The following is a 22,640-nucleotide window of genomic DNA, read 5'->3' as shown; positions in this document are numbered from 1 at the left end:
GACCAGTATGATTTCAAAATTATACATCGCAAAGGCGTTTTTCATGGTAATACAGGTGGACTCTCTAGACGACCTTGTCCTAATACATCTTGGAAATATTGCTTCAATATAGAGTTAAAATATGAGAAGGATAATTCTGTAAGACGTATTATTTTTGAGAAAATACCTCAAACTATTTGGAGAGATCATCAATATCAGGACGATGTTATTCGGGCTATTTTGGAAGAAGCTCACGATTCTCCTTCTGGTGGTCATTTTGGAGTTAATAAAACACTAGAAAAAATTCGTAAAAGATTCTATTGGGATTCTTATAAAAATGACGTTGAAAAGTGGTGTAGATCTTGTTCAATCTGTATCGCAAAAAAAGGTCCTTCTATCAAAGGCCACAGTCAAATAAAAATTTACGATGTAGGTTTACCTTTTGAAAGAATTCAAATGGATATTTTAGGACGTTTCCCAATTTCTTCTTCAGGAAATAAATATCTTTTAGTTTTGATAGATTGTTTTACTAAATGGGTAGAAGATTTTCCTCTTTCCAATACGAGAACGAAAACTATTGCGGATGTATTTGTTCGAGAATGCGTAAGTAGATATGAAGTTCCTCTTGAAATTCATACAGATCAAGGTCGTAATTTTGACTCTAAATTAATCAAAGAATTATTTCACTTACTTGGTATCCGAAAAACAAGAACAACATCGTTACATCCACAATCGAATGGTCAAGTTAAAAGACAAAACAAAACAATACTTGAATACTTGTCTAAATACATCGCAAATATTCAGAAAGATGGGATCATGGTTTCATTATACCTTTTAGCTTACAGATCTTCGATACATACAACAACAGGAGTTACTCCAGCCGAGATGGTTACTGGATTTGACTTACGACTTCCATTAGACCTGATGCGTGGATCTCCACCCATTGCTGATCTATTCACCCCCGGAACCTACATACACAAACTCAAGACCACACTCAACAAAATCCACCATTATGCAAGACTCAACATTGGAATTTCTTCTTAAAGAACAAAGAAAGCCTACGACAGAACAGCTGGAAAAGTTGATTTTCAAGATGGTCAAAAAGTTTGGTTTTACAATCCTCGTCGCATCAAAGGTAAAACACCAAAACTCCAAAGTAACTGGGAGGGACCATTCAAGATCATAAAGAAAATCAATGACGTGGTGTTTTGCATCCAAAAGACTCCAAAACACAAGACAAAGATAGTTCACATTGACCGACTGGCAATTTATCACGATAGCTAACTCATCTGCTCTGCTTACGGTTATTTTGAGCTGTGGTTTTTTCCCGTGAGCCATAGGGCAAATGCCAGAGCAGGAACAGAGTTGTGGTACCACAGCACATCAACATTCCCACTTTCGTTCATAACTTATCAAAGACAGGTCCTTTGACCGGATGAGTTGAGGATCAACCCACTTGACAAGTGGATGATTCCTGATGATTCTATTGAAATTTCAAGATGGATCAATTCAAGAGATGGACCCTTTGGCCATCAGCGAAGGAACAGCCCGCTTGAAGATGCTATTTTTGAGAAGTGGAAGATTTTGAGAAGACTGTGCTCATTTTTAAGAGATGGGCCTTTGGTTGAGAAAACCAAGACTCAACCCGCTTGATGCCTTCGGTCTTTTCTTCCCTTTCTTTTTGAGATTGTCGGGATAATGTTATGTGTGGCTCATGTGTAGAGCAAAAGAACGTTTACGTTGCTAACCAACCTCTCTCTCGTCGGTGTTATGATTTTTTCAGTCAGTTGTATTAATGGTTCGATTCTGATAATATCTGTTATTAACCCATTTTTGAATTTCGAAAATAAAACTCGTTATCATTCTTTAATAATAAAGTTGTTATTATCTTTTGTGGGTGTGTGAATTTAACAATATAATAACACATTACATTACACATTAATGAGTAAAAAAACATTGGATTTACTTCTGTAAGGTTATGAGAACGTTTTAGCACATCAGTTGTCTTCTGCTACGTCAAATTATCTCGACGACCTACTAAGTAGACCGAAAAAACGCTCAGTATCACGCGGTGAGCTAAGAGGTTGGCCTCAGAAAAAGTACTTTTTGGTTAGTGACCTACCCACTCACTCGATGGCACTACCGAGCTTCCGTACTCCCCTCTCTCCCAGAAGAGCCTACGTAAACCTACTGTGCATGACAACGAATCGTTGGTCATCTAGCCCAATCATGGCCGACGATTCTGACGGTTTGCTTCTGACTATTTAAATGGAACAAAAATGTAACTCAAACCTGAACATGGATCCATTTCAAGTTTGTATTTTCATGACATTCAAGGCAAAAATTGAAGAATTCCGTTAGGCGTTTTAAAAAAAAGTAAAAAAACAAAATTTGAAAAATGTATTATATTTTGATAACATTTCATAAATAAATATCCTTATAGATATTTAAAATCTAAATAAAATGAGATATTCAGTTAAATTACTGAGGATAGATGTTTCATGAATCATGTATGATGGTATAATATAAATTATTATAAATATGATTAACATTACTATTATTATCTAAAGAAATTATGACTATAATATTAAAAATGATTTCAATAAATTACGATATTTGACGGTTTTTCCATGCTGAGTTTTTCTCTGAGGTCCGTACTCGCTCTCTGCGAAAATTCTATGGGTACGTTCGACTATAGACTATAGTCCGACCATTCATCTGCCATCCGTTCGACACGTACGATGACCGTTTAGTGACCGCAGCACTCGCAGCAGCAAAAGCTACCTCCACAACAGATTATTCTCGTATTAACACCTATAAGTACTTGGTGGTAACGATTGCATTTCAAATAGAAAACGAAGTCAGTAACAGTATATATACATACCGACCTTAATGGATAAAAATTTTTGTTTTGTATTATTATAATCAGTATTATTAGTAACGTTACAATTGTTACAAAACATTATATTAATTTAGCAAACGGAGTCATTTTGCAGTATATAAGTAAGTATTTGAATCTATTGAAATTTTTGTAAATTAAAAGTATCTTAAAAACTAAAAATTCATCGTATGATTCAAGGTTAATTTTTTTCAAATACCTCCATTATTTTTAAATGTCGTGTACATAAATTTCAGGAAAATACGTTTTCTATTAATTTTACACTAATTTGTTTTGAAAGAAAAAAAGGGGTATTCCAAGATTTTTTTCAACATTTTCATAATATTTTTACAATCTTTGGGTATCAAGAAGGGCAAACGTCATTTTTGATGAAGTTTATTGAAAGAAATATAATATTACATTTGTGGTTATCATTTATAATGTAACAGGCTGTCGCTTAGTCGATAATCTCTAGAAAATACCTTTATTACGACTAGACGAAGCCTTGTTATCTCTGTGCTTAAAGCACAGTAACCTACCTTGTCTCGGAGTGCGCCTGCGCAGAGTCTCTTACTATTCCGAGTTGGGTTCCCCCAACTCACCGCTTGGCGGCGCTGTCGCCCCTTGCTAGTAGCGCTCGTGCGGCCGCCGCTGGAACTTGAGTTGTCGATTCGCGTCTATCGGTATTCGCACGATTCGTGCTACGCAACCGGCGAATTCGAATCCACTGAAAATAAACACTGACGCGACCTCCGGACAAAGGAAAGACTAAATAATCGAAACTCGTTTAAATAAAAATGATGATTGATTTATTCAACAAAATCAATAACACGGGGAATCTGCCGAGAGACTTACGCACGCTCGCGTGAATGACAAGACACACAGATTGAGAGAGAGAGAAAACCGCGATTACCGCGAACTACCTGCTCGCACGGAACAAATAAATTCTTCGCGCTCGCTGCGCGGATTCGCACGCAAATTAACAACAAATGAAGAGGGGGAAATAGGTGCACCTACCGCGAGAACGATGAGGATACGGTGGCCAACCGTATCCGACTAGCAAATCGCTGAAAAGCCGCTTCGCTGCTCGCCGCACCGCCGCGATTACTGTTGCTGCTGTTGTTGTTGCTGCTGTCGCTGCTATTACTACTGTCGCTGTTTCTCCTGCTGCTGTTGCTGCTATTTCTGCTGCGATTGCTGCTGCTACTGCACCCACGCACTCAAGCTCGCAAAGTCACCAGGAAACACGCGAAAAACTTGGAACGGCTCAGGAACAGAGGTTAGATCGGCACGAATGGACTGAGTGGCACAGTCATACTGCCGGTCGGAGCCTCCCCTCCCGGTCATTGCCCCGTACGCGCTCTCTCTCTCGCGCTCTCGCTGTCGCTCGCTCTTAACCCGGTACGCGAATCTAAACGATTTTCGATAATCGTTGCAATAACTATATAATGATATGATAATTTACTTTTTTCGATGGAAGCATGTAGTTTACCATAATATTGATATATTTATCACTATTTATTATACCTTCTACAAAATGCAGGTCATCTGTTTCTTTTCCCGGCAAACAACCCCAAATTCTTACAGATCCACCACCTTTCTATACTTTTGTGGACTGACAATTACTCTTGAATTTTTCGCCAAACGTTTTACTCGTTTGAGTCATAAAAATGTAAAAAAAATCTTGGAATATCCCAAATATTTTTGTTTTAAAAACAAATTAGTTTAAAACTGATAGAAAACGTATTTTTCTGCGAATTATGTATTCAAAAATACTAGAGGTATTTGAAAAAATTGACTTTAAATGCAGTAAATGAAAGATTTTCGAATGATAAAAATTAGACGGTATTTGTGTGCGGTTTGAACAATTTTATAGCTATTCGAAATTTTTGTTAATTGAACTTGAAAGTTGAAAAAATATAAGAAAGAAAGAATTATGCCACAATATATTGATACAACATTTGTAGTGTTTCTAGTATAACGAAATCGACGATATTACGTGGTTACAAAAAATATTACTTTTTAAATTCAAATCTGCAAAAAAATTCTGTAGTGAATCAAACCTACATCGGATTAAAGTTTTTTTGTTTATAAAGACATTAATTTTGAAGAAAAAAAATATTGGGAATGACTACTAAAAAATTCGAAACTCCAAGGCTCTATAAAGCTTAAAAATCGTAAATAAAATGAAGCGGAATTGGGGGTGCCTCATAATTTTGAGTAGCTTGTCTGACTACATTAAAATTTTTTTCTTTTTATGTGGTAAATCCACTCGTCCATTTTTTTACAATAACATTTATGTCAATTCTGTGATTTTTTCTGTAGACATAGATCTTATATAAATGCTTAAAATATTTACCAAGGACGACTCTTTAATAGATTTTTTCACCTTTTTCTTTAAAAATTAGCAATGAATTTTTTAATAATATGCATAATCCCATAATAAATCTTACAATTATTTTCTTTTACAAGTCTCTCTGATAATCAATTACAAGAGTTAAGTAAATTGTTAGTTTCCATGAGATCATCACATTCTAGGGACGTTACACAAGCTTTGGTCATATTTTTATTCAAACTACGGACTGGATCATCGAATAATTTTATTTCGTCTATTTTTGGAATAGATAATGAAATAAAAGTCTCAGGTTTTTGCGAATCGATAATTAATTCATTTGAAAAAGACATCTTGCCCATATTCTTTGGAGTAAAAAGTATGTCAAGGGAAGAATGAATTCGTGATCATACTTCTATTTTTCTGAAAAAACTTTTTAGTTTAACGAACGTGCTTGCTTTGGTATTTGACGGTACTTATTTACGTCATCAAAAAAGTAAAAATAATGACTATCAACGGAAATCATATTCAGGTCATAAGAAATATCCTTTGATTAAGGCATTTACTATTTGCACCACAAACGGGTTCGTCGTAGATGTTCCTGGTCCGGTCTTAGCTACGGAAAACGATGCAAGTATTATGAAAAAAGTGATGTAAGATCCGAATGGTGTAAGAACTATCATGAGAGAAGGTGATGTTTGTATTGTGGATAGAGGTTTTAGGGATATGGTAACTTATTTAGAAAGTCTTGGATATAGGGTTCTTATGCCTGCCTTGAAAGGGAAAAGACCCAACTTGACAATATCTGAATCAAATGAATCTCGTTATTTTATAAAATTGAGATGGATAGTAGAGGCCGTTCACGGTTTTCTCGGGAAAAAATATAAACTTCTCCTCCAGCAGTTGGATAATAAGCTTCTACCAAAAGCTGGCGCATATTGTAGAATCGCTTGTTTTTTCAACAACCGTTTTGGAAAGCGTTTGAACAGCGATAAAGATGAAGATGGATTGCAAGACATAATTATTGAAAGAATGCTGAAATGTAATCAAGATAAAAATACTTTGGCATCAGAAGTTGCGACAGCCAGATGGTCTAGACGATCTACTACTATGACTAAACTAACGTCAAATGAAATAACTGACTTTCCGGAGATGACTGAACGGGATCTTAAGATTTTTTTTTCAGGTACCTATCGAATAGGTCAAGCCGTCTGTTATCTGGCTGAATTAATGGATGATAATCAAAATATCAATTTAGAGTATGTTAAGTTGAAACCAAATATTATTAAAGTATTAATAAGATCCAGGCATATAAATAGTAAGACCTACAAGTGCTACGTTGAATACAAGCCTAATTCAATCGGCTATAGCGGTATTCTACACGCATGCGACTGTGCAAACGGATTACGAACTGTAGGCTCTTGCTCACATATCGCAGCAGTTATATACTATCTCAGTAATGCTAGATATCAATCGAAAATTATTAGACCAGCAAAAATTCTTTCTGATTTGTTTTCCTCCATAGATATTGATCCAGTTATAAATGAAGATAGTGATGAAGATTAAGAATAAAATTGTAATTAAAATTGATAATGTTAAAGTTCTGGTAAATTTTAATTGATATGGATTTATCACATTTACATTGACAATACGAGGTGTGTTCAAAAAGTAAGGTGACTTTGTATTTTTAAGAAAAAATATTTATTTATTTATCAATATTTATGTTGTCCCCTTCAAAGTAATCCCCCTCAGATACAATACACTTATGCCAACGGTTTTTTCAATCCTCAAAGCACTTCTCATAAGCACTTTTCGGTATAGCCTTGAGCTCTTCCAGCGATGCAGTCTTTATCTCTTCAATCGTTGCAAATCTCCGTCCTTTCATAGGTCTCTTTAGTTTTGGGAACAAGAAAAAGTCACATGGGGCTAAATCCGGTGAATATGGTGGCTGAGGCATGATTGTGGTGTTGTTTTTTGCCAAAAAATCTCTCACAAGCAAAGATGAATGAGCAGGGGCATTATCGTGATGCAAAAGCCATGAATTGTTTTTCCACAATTCGGGGCGTTTTCTTCGTATTGCTTCTCGCAAACGGTGCATAACTTCAAGATAATACTGTTTATTGACCGTACGTCCATATGGTAAGAACTCCTGATGCACCACGCCATGGTAATCGAAGAAAACAGTGAGCAAAACTTTGACATTTTGTGACGGGCGAATCGATCGTTGGATTCGATCGCCCTGTTCGCCTCTCTCTCTCTTCCGCGTGCCTTCCCCTGAGCCGCTGCCACATCGGTCTTGGTTGAGTAAAACCGAGTATCGACGCACGATGTGGCTTTGTTGCAGGTTTGATTCCTGATCGCCGGAGATGTCTGGCGCTGGAGGGATAGGCATAGGCGGAGAGCAGAGGAGGAGAGAGAGAAATAGTGTCGCCGGCATGAGCCGCACATGTGTGCGTAGCCGGCGGCGCTCGGCCGTTTTGAGTACCTATAGGGAGGGGCGCGTAAGAAAGCGCGGGAGGCGCGAGATCGCGGGCAGTAGAGTTTTGACCGGCAATTAATTGCCAGCTAGTCAAGCTTCGCGACTATAACGAGTGTTTGTGCGGTTGAGTACCATAGCGACCATCAGCAAGAAGGAAGACCGGCTGCATCGAGAATCCTGCCTTTCGAGGACTACATCGCTCTCTCAGAGGACGTGGACTTCCACAGCAGCGCTCCCTCTCAAGGTCAGGTACCCTTTTTAGTTTATCGGTGCGCGCCTCGATTTCTCTCTCTCTGAGCATCATATAGGCCGGACGCGGACGAGTGGTTAGATGCGTGAATTCGCATCGCCCTCGCGGAATTCGCGGGACAAATTGTAAGGTGACGTTCTGTTTCCTGTGCGTTAATTCGCACGGAACGAACTTAGCCCGGACTCGGCCGACGCACACGTCAAACGCCGAATGTATAGTATTGTAGCAATAAAGAGAAAAATATTAGAATTGATGAGTTTATTCTGTTCGAACCTGTCTCTCTGTAATTGATTAAATTGCGATTATCTATATTACCGGACGACATAGCCCTCGTTAAGTTTTCGCGACGAAGCGAATGCGCCTTCCGAGCCTTTCCCCTTAAATAATTTGTGATGCAACGTTGTTCGGGCTTAAATTATTAACGTACGTGTTACAATTTGATCGAATTTGGCGTGCTTTTTTCGGTCTTGGCTCATCTGGGCTCTTCCATTGGGACGATTGGACTTTGGTTTCGATATCATAATCATATACCCATGATTCGTCACCAGTTATGACCCTTTTGAGTAAATCTGGGTCGTCGGTGACGTCATTCAACAGTTCTTGAGCGATGCTCATGCGACGGTTCTTTTGGTCAAAATTTAGCAATTTCGGAACAAACTTCGCTGACACACGTCTCATGCCCAAAACGTTAGAAAAAAGTTCATGGCACGAGCCAAGCGATATACCAACATCCTCAGCAACTTCTCTGATAGTGATTCGACGATTTTTCAGAACAATCTTCTTCACTGCTTGAACGTTTTCATCAGTTGTTGACGTGCTTGGGCGTCCAGAGCGAGGTTCGTCATTGGCATCTTCCCGGCCATCTTGGAAGAGTTTGTACCACTTGTAAACATTTTTTTACTCAGAACAGTTTCACCGTATGCCACCGTCAACATTTCAAATGTTTCGGAGCACTTTATTTTATTTTTTACAGAAAATTTGATGCAAATCCTTTGATCCATATTTTTCGATACCTTTACGCCTCTCACAACCAAACAAAAAATGCTATACACTTGAAACTTGGTACAGATGTTCGGAAAGAGTGTACCAACATAACAAAGCAAAAAATCGACAATCGGAAGTACGTTGCCCGTGAAATTTGAAGTCACCTTACTTTTTGAACACACCTCGTACATTTCATGAACAAATTAAATGCACATATTTATATTCTTTATAAACATTATTCTAATTTCTACTATAATTATATACTTACTTACTCAAGGATATTATTTCATTATAATAATTAATAATTTCAAAATGATACGTAGTTTTTCTGTACTTAAAGTTGGCTGAATAGGCTCTTTGCAGTTCCAGGGAAGTAAAATTTGACTTTATGAATTTTTAGGAGTTGGAAAATGTTTCTAAACTACTTTTTGGTATTCTTGCATACAGAAAAAGAGTTCTGAAGTATTGTTTGGTGTTTTAGTACCTAGTGAAATATCTAATTTTGAGGTTATGTGCTAAAAACATGGGAAAAACCCGGAAAATAATGGTTTTTTCAGTTTTTGAGCATGTTCCGGTCAAAATATGATAATTTGAATAAATGCATTCGAAAGTACGGGAAAAAATACATAAAAAATGATTGTGTAGATGTTAGCCAAATATAACCTTCATAACCTAAAAAATCATTGAAATTTCAATAATTTTTTCTGACTTCGATTTTTATCCAAAAAATCTGAAAAAAATCGGGCTATTTTGTAGTAAAAAATTTAATATCCATAAATTTTTTAAAATGTTTGGAGCAAACAGTAAAGCAGGAGAAATTATTTTCACACAAACCCGTTTTTTACGATTGTGACACTATTGACACCTAGGGGTCTGAAAATTTAGGTGAGAGAGCCTCCAAATATGCTCTTTCGAATGACTCATCGCCGATAACGATTCATTCTTAGGCAATTTTAATATTGTTAACACGCTATAGCCTTTCAAATAGGCAGGTGCAACTTGCGAGCGCCCTGCGTCACTATTCTTCAGGGGCGGGCGTGTTACGTCGAGGACGAGTCAGACTATTTTATAGCGGTGAAATTTGAATTTTTTATGGAAGGGGTGTTCCCGTAATTGAAAGCAATAGTCATTTAATAGCTGACTTTAATCTCGGTGACGCACTTACCCCTTCTGGGATTAACCCTTTATTGATTAGTTTTTATGTATTTTGTGCTATAAAAGACAACGCAAAACAATTGAAACACACACTCTGTATTCTACTCTGTGACACTACGCACCTTCTGTAATTTGATCAATAAATATTTTAACTCTATTTCTATAATAATTTATTTGAGAGTTATACCTAATTCTTGTATCTACGTTACATCTCTGGCTTCTGAGGTACGAGTTTCTAGACCAGTTAAACTACAGGTAAAATTATTTAAAGTGTTACTTTTCCACTCGGTACTTTAGATACATTGCCGCCCTGCTTTTGTTTGAATTTTGCACCCGTGGTAAAGCGCTTACGCATTGACCGAAAAGAGACAGTCGCGTTTGAGTAATTCTTGTCAATTCACGGCCGTTACGTGAGACGTAACAAGAGCTTAATTATGATCTGAAGTTACAAAATCTTGACTCTTTTATAGGTATAGTTATTTTCAGTTCATTTAATAAAAGAAAGTCTCAAAGAGATTATTGGTCATCTGATACATTCTTATCTAGTGAAATTGTTTCTTCTGCAATAGCTCGTGATAATTTTGAAGAAATCAAATATAAGTGAAATATACAAAAGCTAAAGACAAGGATCCAAATGATAAAGGGTGGTGGAAAACAACCTCCTAAAGTTCAGAATATGGAAAACTTCTGTATCAATTGATGAAACGATGGCCAAGTCTTATTCAAAAACTGTATTGAAACAATTTATTCGAGGCCTGCAATGGCTCGGTCGGTAGGGCGACGGACTCGCACCCGGTAGGCCCGGGTTCGATTCCCAGTTCCTGCTGATACAAGCACCTCTGAAAAAAGTTTCATGTGCTTTGTTCTCAAACACATTGCAAGCCTCCGTCGCTAATTAGCACTGATGGAGCATAAATAGAGCGACGTTAAAATAAAAAAAAAAAAAAAAAAAAAAAAAGAAACAATTTATTCGAGGGAAATCAATAAGGTTTGGTTTGAAATTTTGGGGTTTATGCACTTTAAACGGCTATCTACTGAATTTAGATCTATATTGCGGTAAATGTTCCCAAACCGGAAACAAATTAGCAGTATGTTCTTTAGGTACTCGTGAAGTAAAGTATTTATTAGAACCTTTTTTCGGCTAATAAATTATAATAAATATAATGTAACCAAAAAAAAAAACTAGATATCGTAACGCGAAAATTACGCGTCTGAGGATACATATATATCTCTATTCTGCTTAATTCATTTATGTCATAAAAGAGACTAGAATAAATATTATAATTGTAAACATCTTTAAGTGTATCCATATGCTTCCCCGCTATATTAAAGAGAGTCGCTATTACAATTTTGCTTTTAATAAATAACCGAAGAACGTTATAAACGTTCAATTATTTATTTTACGAAAACGATATCGAGTGTCAAATTATAATAAACACGGATTTCATTATCGACGCGGGAACAGGCCGGGGTGCCCGAAAGCCTGACTACCGCCCGAGTCTAAGGCCGCTCGGCTGTTAAAAGAGCCTTTGTACGGGACAAACTCGACTCGCGCGAGTTGTCACCTATCAGTAGATTATTACATTTATAATATTATTGTTATTATCATTACAAGAATTACATACACTAAATACCTATACCTACTAGACCCTATAGTTATCAGCGTATAAACTTGTTTTCTCTATCACTATTATACAAGTTTTATACGTATTATGACTCGACTTACTGTTTAAGGTGGAGTCTGAACCATCAGAATCATGGTAATAAATACGGAAACGGAGAAGTGCGACCACCAACACGAAGGTTTATACTGGCGGGTGCTCGTATTAAATAATTAAAAAGGAATAGATTCGGGAAGCGCAAATGCTCCGACGGCTGAATAATATATCAGGTGTATAGATTAATTTTCCGCGAAACTAATTTTAGGATGAGAATTGATGATAGGCGAAAACGGTAACAGTCAGTTAAATAATACTTACTTTTAATTACAAAACGAGAAAAAAAAAGAATAGTATAAAAATGAAGTACATAGATGTATAATCGATGATACAAAATCCAAAATGGGATTAAGTCTAATTCCAGCTCAAATATATTAATAGGATTTCCGGCAGGCTGCTCAGTAATCATTTTGCCACTTATCCTGACGAATACGTGACCGACCGTTACAACCAACGTGGGAGCCAGTAAAAACTTAAAAACTTCTCCGCCACACTTGCTTGAACGCAACGTCTGAATATACAAATAGAGAGAAAGAGAAAGAGGCACGGACCTTCGTCATCCGTCAACCATCTCCAGGTTACTGCTTTTTTTATTGCTCTTCCATTATTGCTGATGTTATACCTCTGCTATATCTCGCATCCGATTGGCTGGTCGTTTCTATTCTCTGCTCGGATAAATTATCCCACGCGTTATGCGTGTGGATCCTCACCGGGATCATCACATGTTTCGGTGCTGGGATTGAACACTGGCTGGACATAATCCAGTCACGAACAACAATAATATCTTACCCATATATTCCTTGCTTTGAACATGTATTCCATCAACACCACGCCCAAAAACAACTTCAAAACCTGTTGGGAAATCGGCGACGTGCCCAATCCATCCCGGTACATACATATACATTGTCAGCCTGAAGTGATAAACGAATAATGGTGAAAGCAAGCGAATGAATCGGTAAAGTCGTAATTTTCCTTTACAAAACATACAAATTTCACTTTTTTGAAAATTTTCATACGTTCAAACTTTTTGTGTGTCCGGAGCTCGAACTTTTTGTACAAAAGTCTCTTACCTCACTAAGCTACCGCAATTTCTGTATGTGTCTAATTTTGTAATTTCTATTATTATCAAATTAATTTATCAATATATTTTTGAAAACTATCTTTGAATTTTACAGAAAAATTTATGAATGATTCTTTTAGAAAACGAGATATGGAAAAAAAACGGGATTCATGACATTTGACGAAAATAAGCAACGACAGTTTAAACTAAAAGTAATGAACATACAAGCTGGTAGTCAATCAATATTAGGAGAGTGGAATGGTTCAGATTTAGTCATATACAATAACGAAAAACAATTGAACAACACTCTGACTGAAGCTGCTCAAAATAAACTATTCAAGGTTACTACACGAAAAGTAAGTACAGTAAAACGATTATTCGAAATGCTCCATGTTGCACATTTAGTCAGGCATCTTGGTCCTATTCGTTTGTCTTCATCCGTTGAGGAAAGAGTAAAAAAAAACTGATCTAAAACTACCTAAAACTATTCGATGCCGTTATAGTTTTAGAGTATTTCGCTGTAAACGATTTTGAATTTAAAAAAATAGCTACTTTTAAACTTTTGATTGATTTTTTTTCTTGCCTAGTTGATATTTGCATATCCATGAACTCTGGCTCTCCACTCTTTTTATTGAGGTATAGGGAATAAATTTTTGTTCTTTTTAGGTAACACCAACTATTTTGATATCTGTTTAGTCACTTTTAGTAGATTTATTAGTGTATTATGTTAAAATAGAGGCGCTTGCTGCGATGTTTAGTCTGACTGCTAGGTTCAATAGGGCACTGAATAACTGTTAGTGTTTTTCATGGTGCGATATCTCTATAGGTTTATTTCTTACTTTCGTATAATTTTGGTCTAATGGTATTTCTGAGACTTTTAATTTTTGAATTTATTGCAGTATTTTTCCAATGTAATTTGTATACTTAATGTTATAAAAGTCATCACCACTTATATCAACTTCAATACCTAAATAAAATTTCAATGACCTTAGATCTTTAAATTGAAAAACTTCTGTAGCAAAGAACGCTTTGTTAGCAATTTTTCCTTTGCCCGTTGTCTCTTGGTGCCTGTGTATATGCCCTCGTCAGACCAGAAGCATATGTGTGTGCTTAAGTATGATGCTGATTGACGAGGCTGAGAGCAGGAAAAAGCGCAGCTTTTGGAGGGCCGTAAAAGTGAGAGAAAGAGAGAAATACGAGGCTTCATGGATGAAATAGTGAACATACCTAAGCGACGCGTTTTACAGCCGTGAAGAGACCAGAAAATAAGATGCCCGCTATGCCATGGATTACTATGCCATTTCAGAGATCCCGAGAGTTTTTTAGTAACAGCGACAGTGGGATTCGAAACAGCAGCGGTAGTATGAGCTATTTCTCTCTCTCTCACTTGCACTCTAACTTATCACCGGCCACATTTGCGACTTCTGCGGACATCGACGACCCAAGGTAACTTTTCGACCAACTATGAGCATTAGTGCCACGATTTTATCTACAGTCTCCGTGATCAGGCAGAGAAGTTCATTGATGGGCGGGTATCATTAGTGCCGACTCGTAACGGTTGAACATTTCTAGTGGCCCGCATGGGTTAGGTACCTCTTCGCGGATATCACCTTGATCGATTACGTTATGAGCAATGTATTACCAAGTCACAATTTTGTTCCTTTTTTGTGTTTTCTTTTCTTTTTATTTTGTTGTAAATGGGCCGGCAATCAAATTTTTTTTTATCGGATTGCCGATGTTATTTTCATGTTGCATTCTCTAATGCCAAGTTCTCACATGCGCGAATGCCGCAATCTGCACGCCCATTAGGTTACAGTAATCAGAACATTCGTATCTCCCTTTTCCCGCTCAAATAATTCGTGAAAAGAATCATGCGCAACGACTTTGTAAATTGAAGTGTAAAAACTGCATCTTCCTTTATAAATTTTTGCAAAGCACTTGTTATTTAATCGATAACTGTTTCATTTTTGGGCACGATTAAAATCCATCTAGATAAGTGAATTTTAAAAATTAACTATTTCGGCCAAACAGAGGCGTTTTCTGAGGAAAGACAATGCTCTCCCCTCGATTACCGTTCTTTTTTCTACTCGGTCACGGCAACGAAAGCAGTTTGCGCTCGAAACGATTGTGGCAGCGGTGGCAGATCAAAGCAACCAAAAAATAGCAGTTGTACCATTTGTCTTTATCTTACATTCATAATATTTTGTTCCCCAATTCATATTTCCAATAATCATAAGACACATCCAAAACAGAATCATGTTATAATTTATGCATGACGGCGCATCCGTACATACTGCAGCGATGAATACAAAACACCTTAACGCGGTATCTTTCAATTTGTTTTTTTTAATCTTTAATTATTAGACAAGCTTATTTATTAATAAATAGCCTGGTGCACGCGTTCGTACGCTAGAATGAGCAAAACTAATTTTGTTTAGATCTCCTTCACTCGCTCTGTCACTCTTATTTCATTTGCCACTGCTGTTTTCGTAAGCATAACAATATGTAATATTCAATTCAAGATATACGAGAATAACGAGGAATTAATCGTTAGTATTACGAGTTAAAATTTTTCACTTTATCATACAAGAATTTTTTTCGAATAATTTCTGGATAGATGAAATTGTATTAGAAAACATTTAGTTTCAAATGGACGAGCCGTAGTATGACCGGAAAAAATTACTGTAGTATTTAATATCTTGTAAACACTGCTCTAATAAATTACATCGATATAGCAAATTTTTCCTAGAAGTACTCTGTAAAAACTTTCATTTTTTTATAAATTAGGAGGACTTTCTCATGTTTTAAAACCAGTTTTCCTGAAATAAAATTTTTTTTCCTAAATATTTGAAAAAATTCTTTTAAACATGAAAAAACAATTTTTCTGAAAATCTACCTTCTTTCACACTGATCTTCTAAAACTTGTGGTAAATTAGCTTTTCTAAATAAAATAAGATGTTATGCAAATAATGACTTTATGGAGCAGAGATTTAAAGTTTTTAGAAATGCAACAAAGAAAATGAAAGATTCTACTGAGTATTTTAATATGGAAAAATTTTCCTATAGATATCTTTATTAGGACGTTTTTTACAAGATAGTAAATAAGATTGTTGATTTCCTCTAATTTTCGCTAAATAAGATTGTTAAAGAAATTGTACGCATTCTTGGAGTGATATAAAAACTTTTTATTCTAACCAGGAAGGTACACCAAGTGTAACTAACTGATTTTGATGAAACTTTGATATGTGGTAGAAGACTGAAAAATAGTCAACACGTATTTTTTTATGTGCTAATACGTGGCTTAAAATTCACCCTTGAAAATCGTTTTTTTTATATATCTCTTCTTCTAAATAAGGTATTTTCTTGGAACCAACTGGATATTCAAACAGTGTCACGTATAGTACCAAAGTTCTAGAGGGTTGCAACCCTTACTTTTTATAAGGGTAGAAGTGATTTTTTTCCTACTTTTTTGTCGGCCAAAATTGTGAATTTAATTCAATCGTCTTCTAACTTGTTTTGTTTAGAAGGACATCAAGAATCAAAGTTGAAGTATTTTTTAGTTTTTTCTAATTTAAGGTTAAACTACCCTTAAATGAATTTTTTTATTTTCATTGAAACTAAGTACTTTGAGTTAACTGCATAAATGAAATTGATGTAACTAACATTGAATTTGTTCAATATACTATGAACGACTAACCAAAAGCCAGAAGTATTCATTCGTGAGGCGAATAAACCATTTAAGAGGTGGAAAGTACTCATCACGTTCACTCCCAAGAACTATTCTTTCAGTATATCTCCTTTTCTATAAAACATTTTTTCTTGAAACCAACTGAAAATTATTTCTTACCATGTCACAATGTTATCAGTTATACCACGGATCCAGGGGGTTGAATATCTTATTTTTTACAAGAGTGAAAGTATTTTTTTTAATTTTATTCTTGCAAACTAAATGAAACTTCTTTTATTTGGAAGGACATTGAAAACTACAGGTAATGTATTTCGAATTTTCTTTTTAAATTACATATTAGAGGGTAAAGAGTTAAATATTTATTTGAAATTTATTTATGGTCCATCCTCTCCAGAATATTCATTTTTATTACAATAGATAGCTACTATAAGCAAGCAGAATTAAATTTTAATAATACACTATGTTTTGTTTTGAAGTTTCCTCAAAAATGCCGCAGTTGGCATTGTAGAAATATTTTATCAGAAGTTTATATATAGTTTGAGTTAAAATAGAATCGCTTGTGAATTGACTTTTACGTTTTTCTTTTTTTATTTAAGAGTTTGACACTGGTAAAATAAAAAACACTATGTTATGGGAAAAAAGCCTTTCGGCATAAAACAACCCAATTTATTGAAACTTGACAAATTGAATAAAAATGAAAAGATTTAATACAATAAATTTCGACGCAACACAAAGTGAGACACGCACAAGTTGTCGAAAATAATTTTCGCATAAGAAATGATCACGTGATCACGCGAAATTTACGCGCGCACGTACGCGGAAGAATTCCCATACACACACATACTTGATTGATGATATCGGAGAGTTTCGGATAGTAGGTAGTAAAAGATGGGCGAAATGATATTAGCTTGATATCGATGATATCATACAAATAGGTAGTAATAGATAAGTAAGATGAAATTAGCTTGATATCGCTGATATCATACAAATGGATAATAGTAAGTAAGTAAGATCGTAGATTACTATATGTAATCACCGCTTGGCAAGGATCACTAATTCGTTGTTGTCATAGGTTGAATACGGTAAAATATTTGCGCAATACGTTGTTTTGCGTCTTTGGTATTGTTTTTTTGTTGTCAATTTTAGTTGTAACGATCACTGATGTTATCAAATTATATTGATTTTCGCGGATAATCGCATGTGAAATTCGCGATAGCTCTGCGCACACAATGGCCGCTTGAGCTGTACTGGCAACGGACAGAATGTCAAGCCAGCGCAAACCTGCAGAGAAACCGGGGCAGCTCGCTCCGTTGGTAGCGCTATCTCCCACGGTTCTCTCCCAAGTTCGGCCATCGCGCGCACACATACATACACACATGTGACGACGGAACACACTAGATGATATTCCATATTACTTCTTATTGTTGGGAAACTTATCTATTAACATTATTAATTTTTTGAAATAAAAAATATTCTTTCAAAATGCATTGAGAATATCAATATAAATTTATGGATTATAAGCAGAAAAATAATGATATTCTTTAAAAAAATGCTTGAAACATAAAGATTTCTTATACCAACTGCAACGAATAATAGCCACGTTTTTACAACCGTCTATTTCACGATGCATTCCACATGAATCTCCGAAACTAAAATCTACGGGATTTTCAAATACCTCTGGTTTATCTACAAGATAACCATTTTTATACCATGCCTACCTAAATAGATTCTTATAACGTGGGAATGAAAACTGGTTATGAACTAGTGACAGTAATTTGATAATGTTATTTCGTTTGTGCAACTCTAAATCATGATCTATATACATAATACTATCTGAAAATTGCTGATGATATTGGCATCTCATTTGGTTCGTGCCAATCAATTTTGACGAGTGTTTCAGACATGAGACGTGTGTCAGCGAAGTTTGTTCCGAAATTGTTCAATTTCGACCAAAAGAAACGTCGCATGAGCATCGCCCAAGAGCTACTGAATGACGTCAACGATGATCCAGATTTACTCAACAGGGTTATAATAGGTGACGAAACATGGGTATACGGTTATGACGTTGAGACTAAGACTCAATCGTCCCAGTGGAGGCATTCTGGATCACCAAGACCAAAAAAAGCACGCCAAGTTCGATCAAATGTAAAGTTTTGCTTACAGTTTTCTTTGACTGCAGGGGCGTGGTGCATTATGAGTTCTTGCCACAGGGTAGAACAGTAAATAAGGAATATTACCTGCAAGTTAGCGCAATTTGCGCAAAGCAATGCGCCAGAAACGTCCGAATTTGTGGAAAAATAAAAATTGGCTTTTGCATCATGATAACGCCCCTGCTCACACATCGTTGCTTGTGCGCGAATTTTTGGCTAAAACCAACACAGTAACGATGCCACAGGTACCGTATTCCCCAGATCTGGCCCCCTGTGACTTCTTCTTGTTCCCAAAACTGTAGAGGCCCATGAAAGGACGGCGTTTTGCCACGATTGAGGAGATAAAGACGGCATCGAAGGATGAACTAAACAAGATCACAAAAAAAGATTTTTTGAAATACTTTGAGGATTGGAAAAAGCGTTGGCACAAGTGCATTATATCCGAGGGGGATTACTTTGAAGGAGATAAAATAAAAATTGATGAATAAATAAATATTTTTTGAGAAAAATAAAAATTCACCTTACTTTTTGATCACACCTCGTATGTGTGTTAAAATTTTTAGATTTATCGGAAAAAAATGGACGGATAGATCGGGGGATCGAACGCTCGTCCTCCGGATCCGCAGGCCGATGCTCTACCGCTAGAGATACAGCCACTGTTACTACGGGCAATATCGTATTGTGTATACTAGCTACACGATTGATATTAGCGCCCAAGCGCTAATACACACAACATACAAATGATAATAAATTTTAATAAATATACTAATTATAATAAATATTATACATAAATATTTATTATAATTGGTATATAACGAATAATAAATTTTTTGCTGTTCAATGTGTGCGCGCGCGCGCGCGTATGTGTGTGTGTGTCTGATCGCTGAAATAAAAAGACATATTATTATTAATAATTATTTACTATATAAAAAATACAACAAAATATAAAACTGTACAAAAATTTATAAAAAAACTGACGCTTAGTTACCGTCGTCGTCGTCGTCGTCGTCGTCATTGTGATCAGCGGGGAAAAATTTGGCAACTTTATAGCGCGGGGCACCGTCGACTGTTTCGTCCATGACCTACAGGCGTTTTTTTTTCCCCGTGATATGGAGATCCTTCATCAGCGCCGTTGTGGGTGATCCCGCGGGCCTACTAAAGGGAGTTAGCGACAGCGATCGAGAAAGCTAGCGCACAGCGGAGGAATTTTCGGGATTGGACGACTCCGATGTAAATAATCTGCGCACGTGTCTGACCGGTCCATTCCGATCGACGTGCCGCCTGCTTCCGCGCTGTGGTGGTGATTCCACCCACTGCGGCTGCAGACTGCAGCGACCAGCGGCGCAGTATACGCACTCCCAGCCCTCGCATACAGGCATGGTGTTGTTGTTGTTGTTGTTGTTGTTGTCCTGGTAGTCGTCGTCGTGATCGTCGACCTGCAACAAAAAAATGAAAAAAAACTTAGAACAAACTACCCTCCGATTAGAAAAAAAAGAAAAGAGAAAAAAAAATCATACCTATTCTCGTCGGCGGCAGGGCGTCTCTTGTATCTCTGGTGAAACTAAATTCACCAAGAGCGGTTGTGGCGTTGTGATGTCGATCACGGGTTCTGCTCGAAGCGTCACCAGGTCGACGTGTGTCACGCGTCGTGGTGATGGTAGTGGTTGACTCGAGACAATTATCTGACAGACCATCTCCACGTCGCACAGTGGGAGATTTGGAAATTTTTTTGGACAAAATTGAATATCTTTTGATTGGAAAAAGATATCGACATCAATCCAAGGGCATTTTGAAGCTTAATTGGTGTTGAATAAAGGAAAACTATCAGCATTATCATTATATATATCTTTGACCTTTAAAAATAAGGTCAAAGTAGGCATTTTATGAAAAAATTTCATTCTTTCCAATTTTTAGCCTTCAAACGGATGATAATTTAATATAAATATATCGCATTTTTGTAGGATTTTGAACGAGAATTCCGAATCCGTTATCAGAATTTCGATTAAGTATAGTAGTCATTGAGAAAAACGCGTCCGAAGCCAAGGAAAGCCCAGTTTTCCTTGTTATTTCTTGTTTATCTCCCTGCAAACGGTGGATATCGTCTTATTCCATAAACGGAATATACATTTTTACAGGATTTTGAACGAGGATTCCGAATCCGTTATCAGAATTTCGATTAAGTATAGTAGTCATTGAGAAAAACGAATATATATTTCATTAGGAACGAGAAACCCGAATTTATTGTCAGAATTTCATTTATCTATATTGTTAATTGGTAAAAGCACTTGCAAAGTCGAGGAAACCGCGGTTTTCCATGACTCTTGTTCTCTAACTAATTGACTATACTAAATAAAAAATTCTATTACCTAAAATGACAACTATAATGTACGCCATAATAATTAAATATAATTATTTTATTACAACAATACATTATCAAGAGAAATTATTTTCAAAGTTCTTTATTCTACTTTCACATTTGTAGTGCTCTTCTAGATTTTACTTTTTTATAGTAGATTTCAATTCTATTATCCCATCCAGAGTGCTTTTCGGGATTCCCATTTTGATAGACGCTTAGAAAAGTTATATATTTACTTCAATAAGTAGACCATTCAGTCAAATAGCAATCATATTTATTTTAGTTATTGTTAAGTTATTATCAAGTTACTATTAAATATAAAAAGTTTTATCTATATGAAGCTCAAATTTTGGACTATAGCGATAGTTCTGCTGGCAAAGCCAAGTCTTTAAGATTCTGAATAATTATGAAATAAAGTTTGATAGTAGGATCAAACGTGTCATTCTATATTTCTGACAGTGGGAATTAAAATTTTGATATCATTCGTAATTATAAAAATATCAAAATAGTTGGCTTATAAGCGTATAAATTGTTTTCAAAGATTTGATGGTGATACAATATTTTTTAAAGATTCAAAAACAACTTTTTTCTTTATTTTTTTTACAACATACAGTGAAATACTTTACTCTGCTTATTTTTCGTGAATAAGACGATATCCACCGTTTGCAGGGAGATAAACAAGAAATAACAAGGAAAACTGGGCTTTCCTTGGCTTCGGACGCGTTTTTCTCAATGACTACTATACTTAATCGAAATTCTGATAACGGATTCGGAATTCTCGTTCAAAATCCTAAAAAAATGCGATATATTTATATTAAATTATCATCCGTTTGAAGGCTAAAAATTGGAAAGAATGAAATTTTTTCATAAAATGCCAACTTTGACCTTATTTTTAAAGGTCAAAGATATATATAATGATAATGCTGATAGTTTTTCTTTATTCAGCACCAATTAAGCTTCAAAATGCCCTTAGATTGATGTCGATATCTTTTTCCAATCAAAAGATATTCAATTTTGTCCAAAAAAATTTCCAAATCTCCCACTGTGCGCCGCAGGAGTCGTTGATGCCGGAAGTCGCTTACCGCGGAGATTCATCAAAAAGAACCGTGAAGACTGGCAGCGGTGCGAACTTTGCGATGGGCGAACGAGTTTATGCGGTCGGGAATGAGAATAGTAAGGACCGCCAAGGAAAGAAAAATAAGTCGGCAACAAAACCCGTAGGCAGAAGCTGCAATCCGGATAGTGAAGGTGTAGCTCAACGTAAGGATGTGGATTCGTCAAAAGAGTTGCCGAGAGATGTAGTGGTCGTGTTATCCCAGCTAGCTCATTCGCAGAGGGGCCCACCCAGGGGAAATGGGAGCCCTGCTGCGAGGAAGGCTGCAGGGCGTGTGACCTTTCAGGGCGTATGCCACAAATGCGGGGGGCTGGGACACCGGAAGGCCGAGTGCCCAAGCCCAGAGAACTTGAAGTCGACGCGAACAAGTTCGGAGCCGTTGGGGGCTGGAGGCACGAGTGGCAGAGGGGTTCCTGACCGAAGTGCGAGTCGCAATCGGGGAAGGAACCCAGTGCGCTGCTACAAATGCCAACAGCTAGGACATTACGCGAACCGGT

The 22,640-nt window shown here is 36.5% G+C and overlaps 1 protein-coding gene across 4 annotated transcripts in view; it reads left to right on the top strand.

Annotated features, from left to right (window-relative positions):
- Positions 1-22,640, top strand: part of LOC131669076 (glutamate receptor ionotropic, kainate 2-like) — a 1,402,504-nt gene that overhangs the window by 617,734 nt on the left and 762,130 nt on the right. For 3 of the 4 annotated variants that reach the window (XM_058943682.1, XM_058943691.1, XM_058943710.1), the window contains one exon: positions 12,976-13,191. The exons of the other annotated variant lie outside the window; for it this stretch is intronic. In XM_058943682.1, coding sequence (XP_058799665.1) covers positions 12,976-13,191 — 216 coding nt within the window. The remainder of the gene's footprint in view (positions 1-12,975; positions 13,192-22,640) is intronic. 4 annotated transcript variants of the gene reach the window in all.

The sequence above is a fragment of the Phymastichus coffea genome, unplaced genomic scaffold (genome assembly GCF_024137745.1).
Source record: "Phymastichus coffea isolate CEN01 unplaced genomic scaffold, Cenicafe_Pcof_1.1 PCOF00007, whole genome shotgun sequence".
NCBI classification, from domain to species: Eukaryota; Metazoa; Arthropoda; class Insecta; order Hymenoptera; family Eulophidae; genus Phymastichus; species Phymastichus coffea.
The sequence above is the reverse complement of the archived record's forward strand: the minus strand, read 5'-3'. Positions and strand labels throughout refer to the sequence as shown.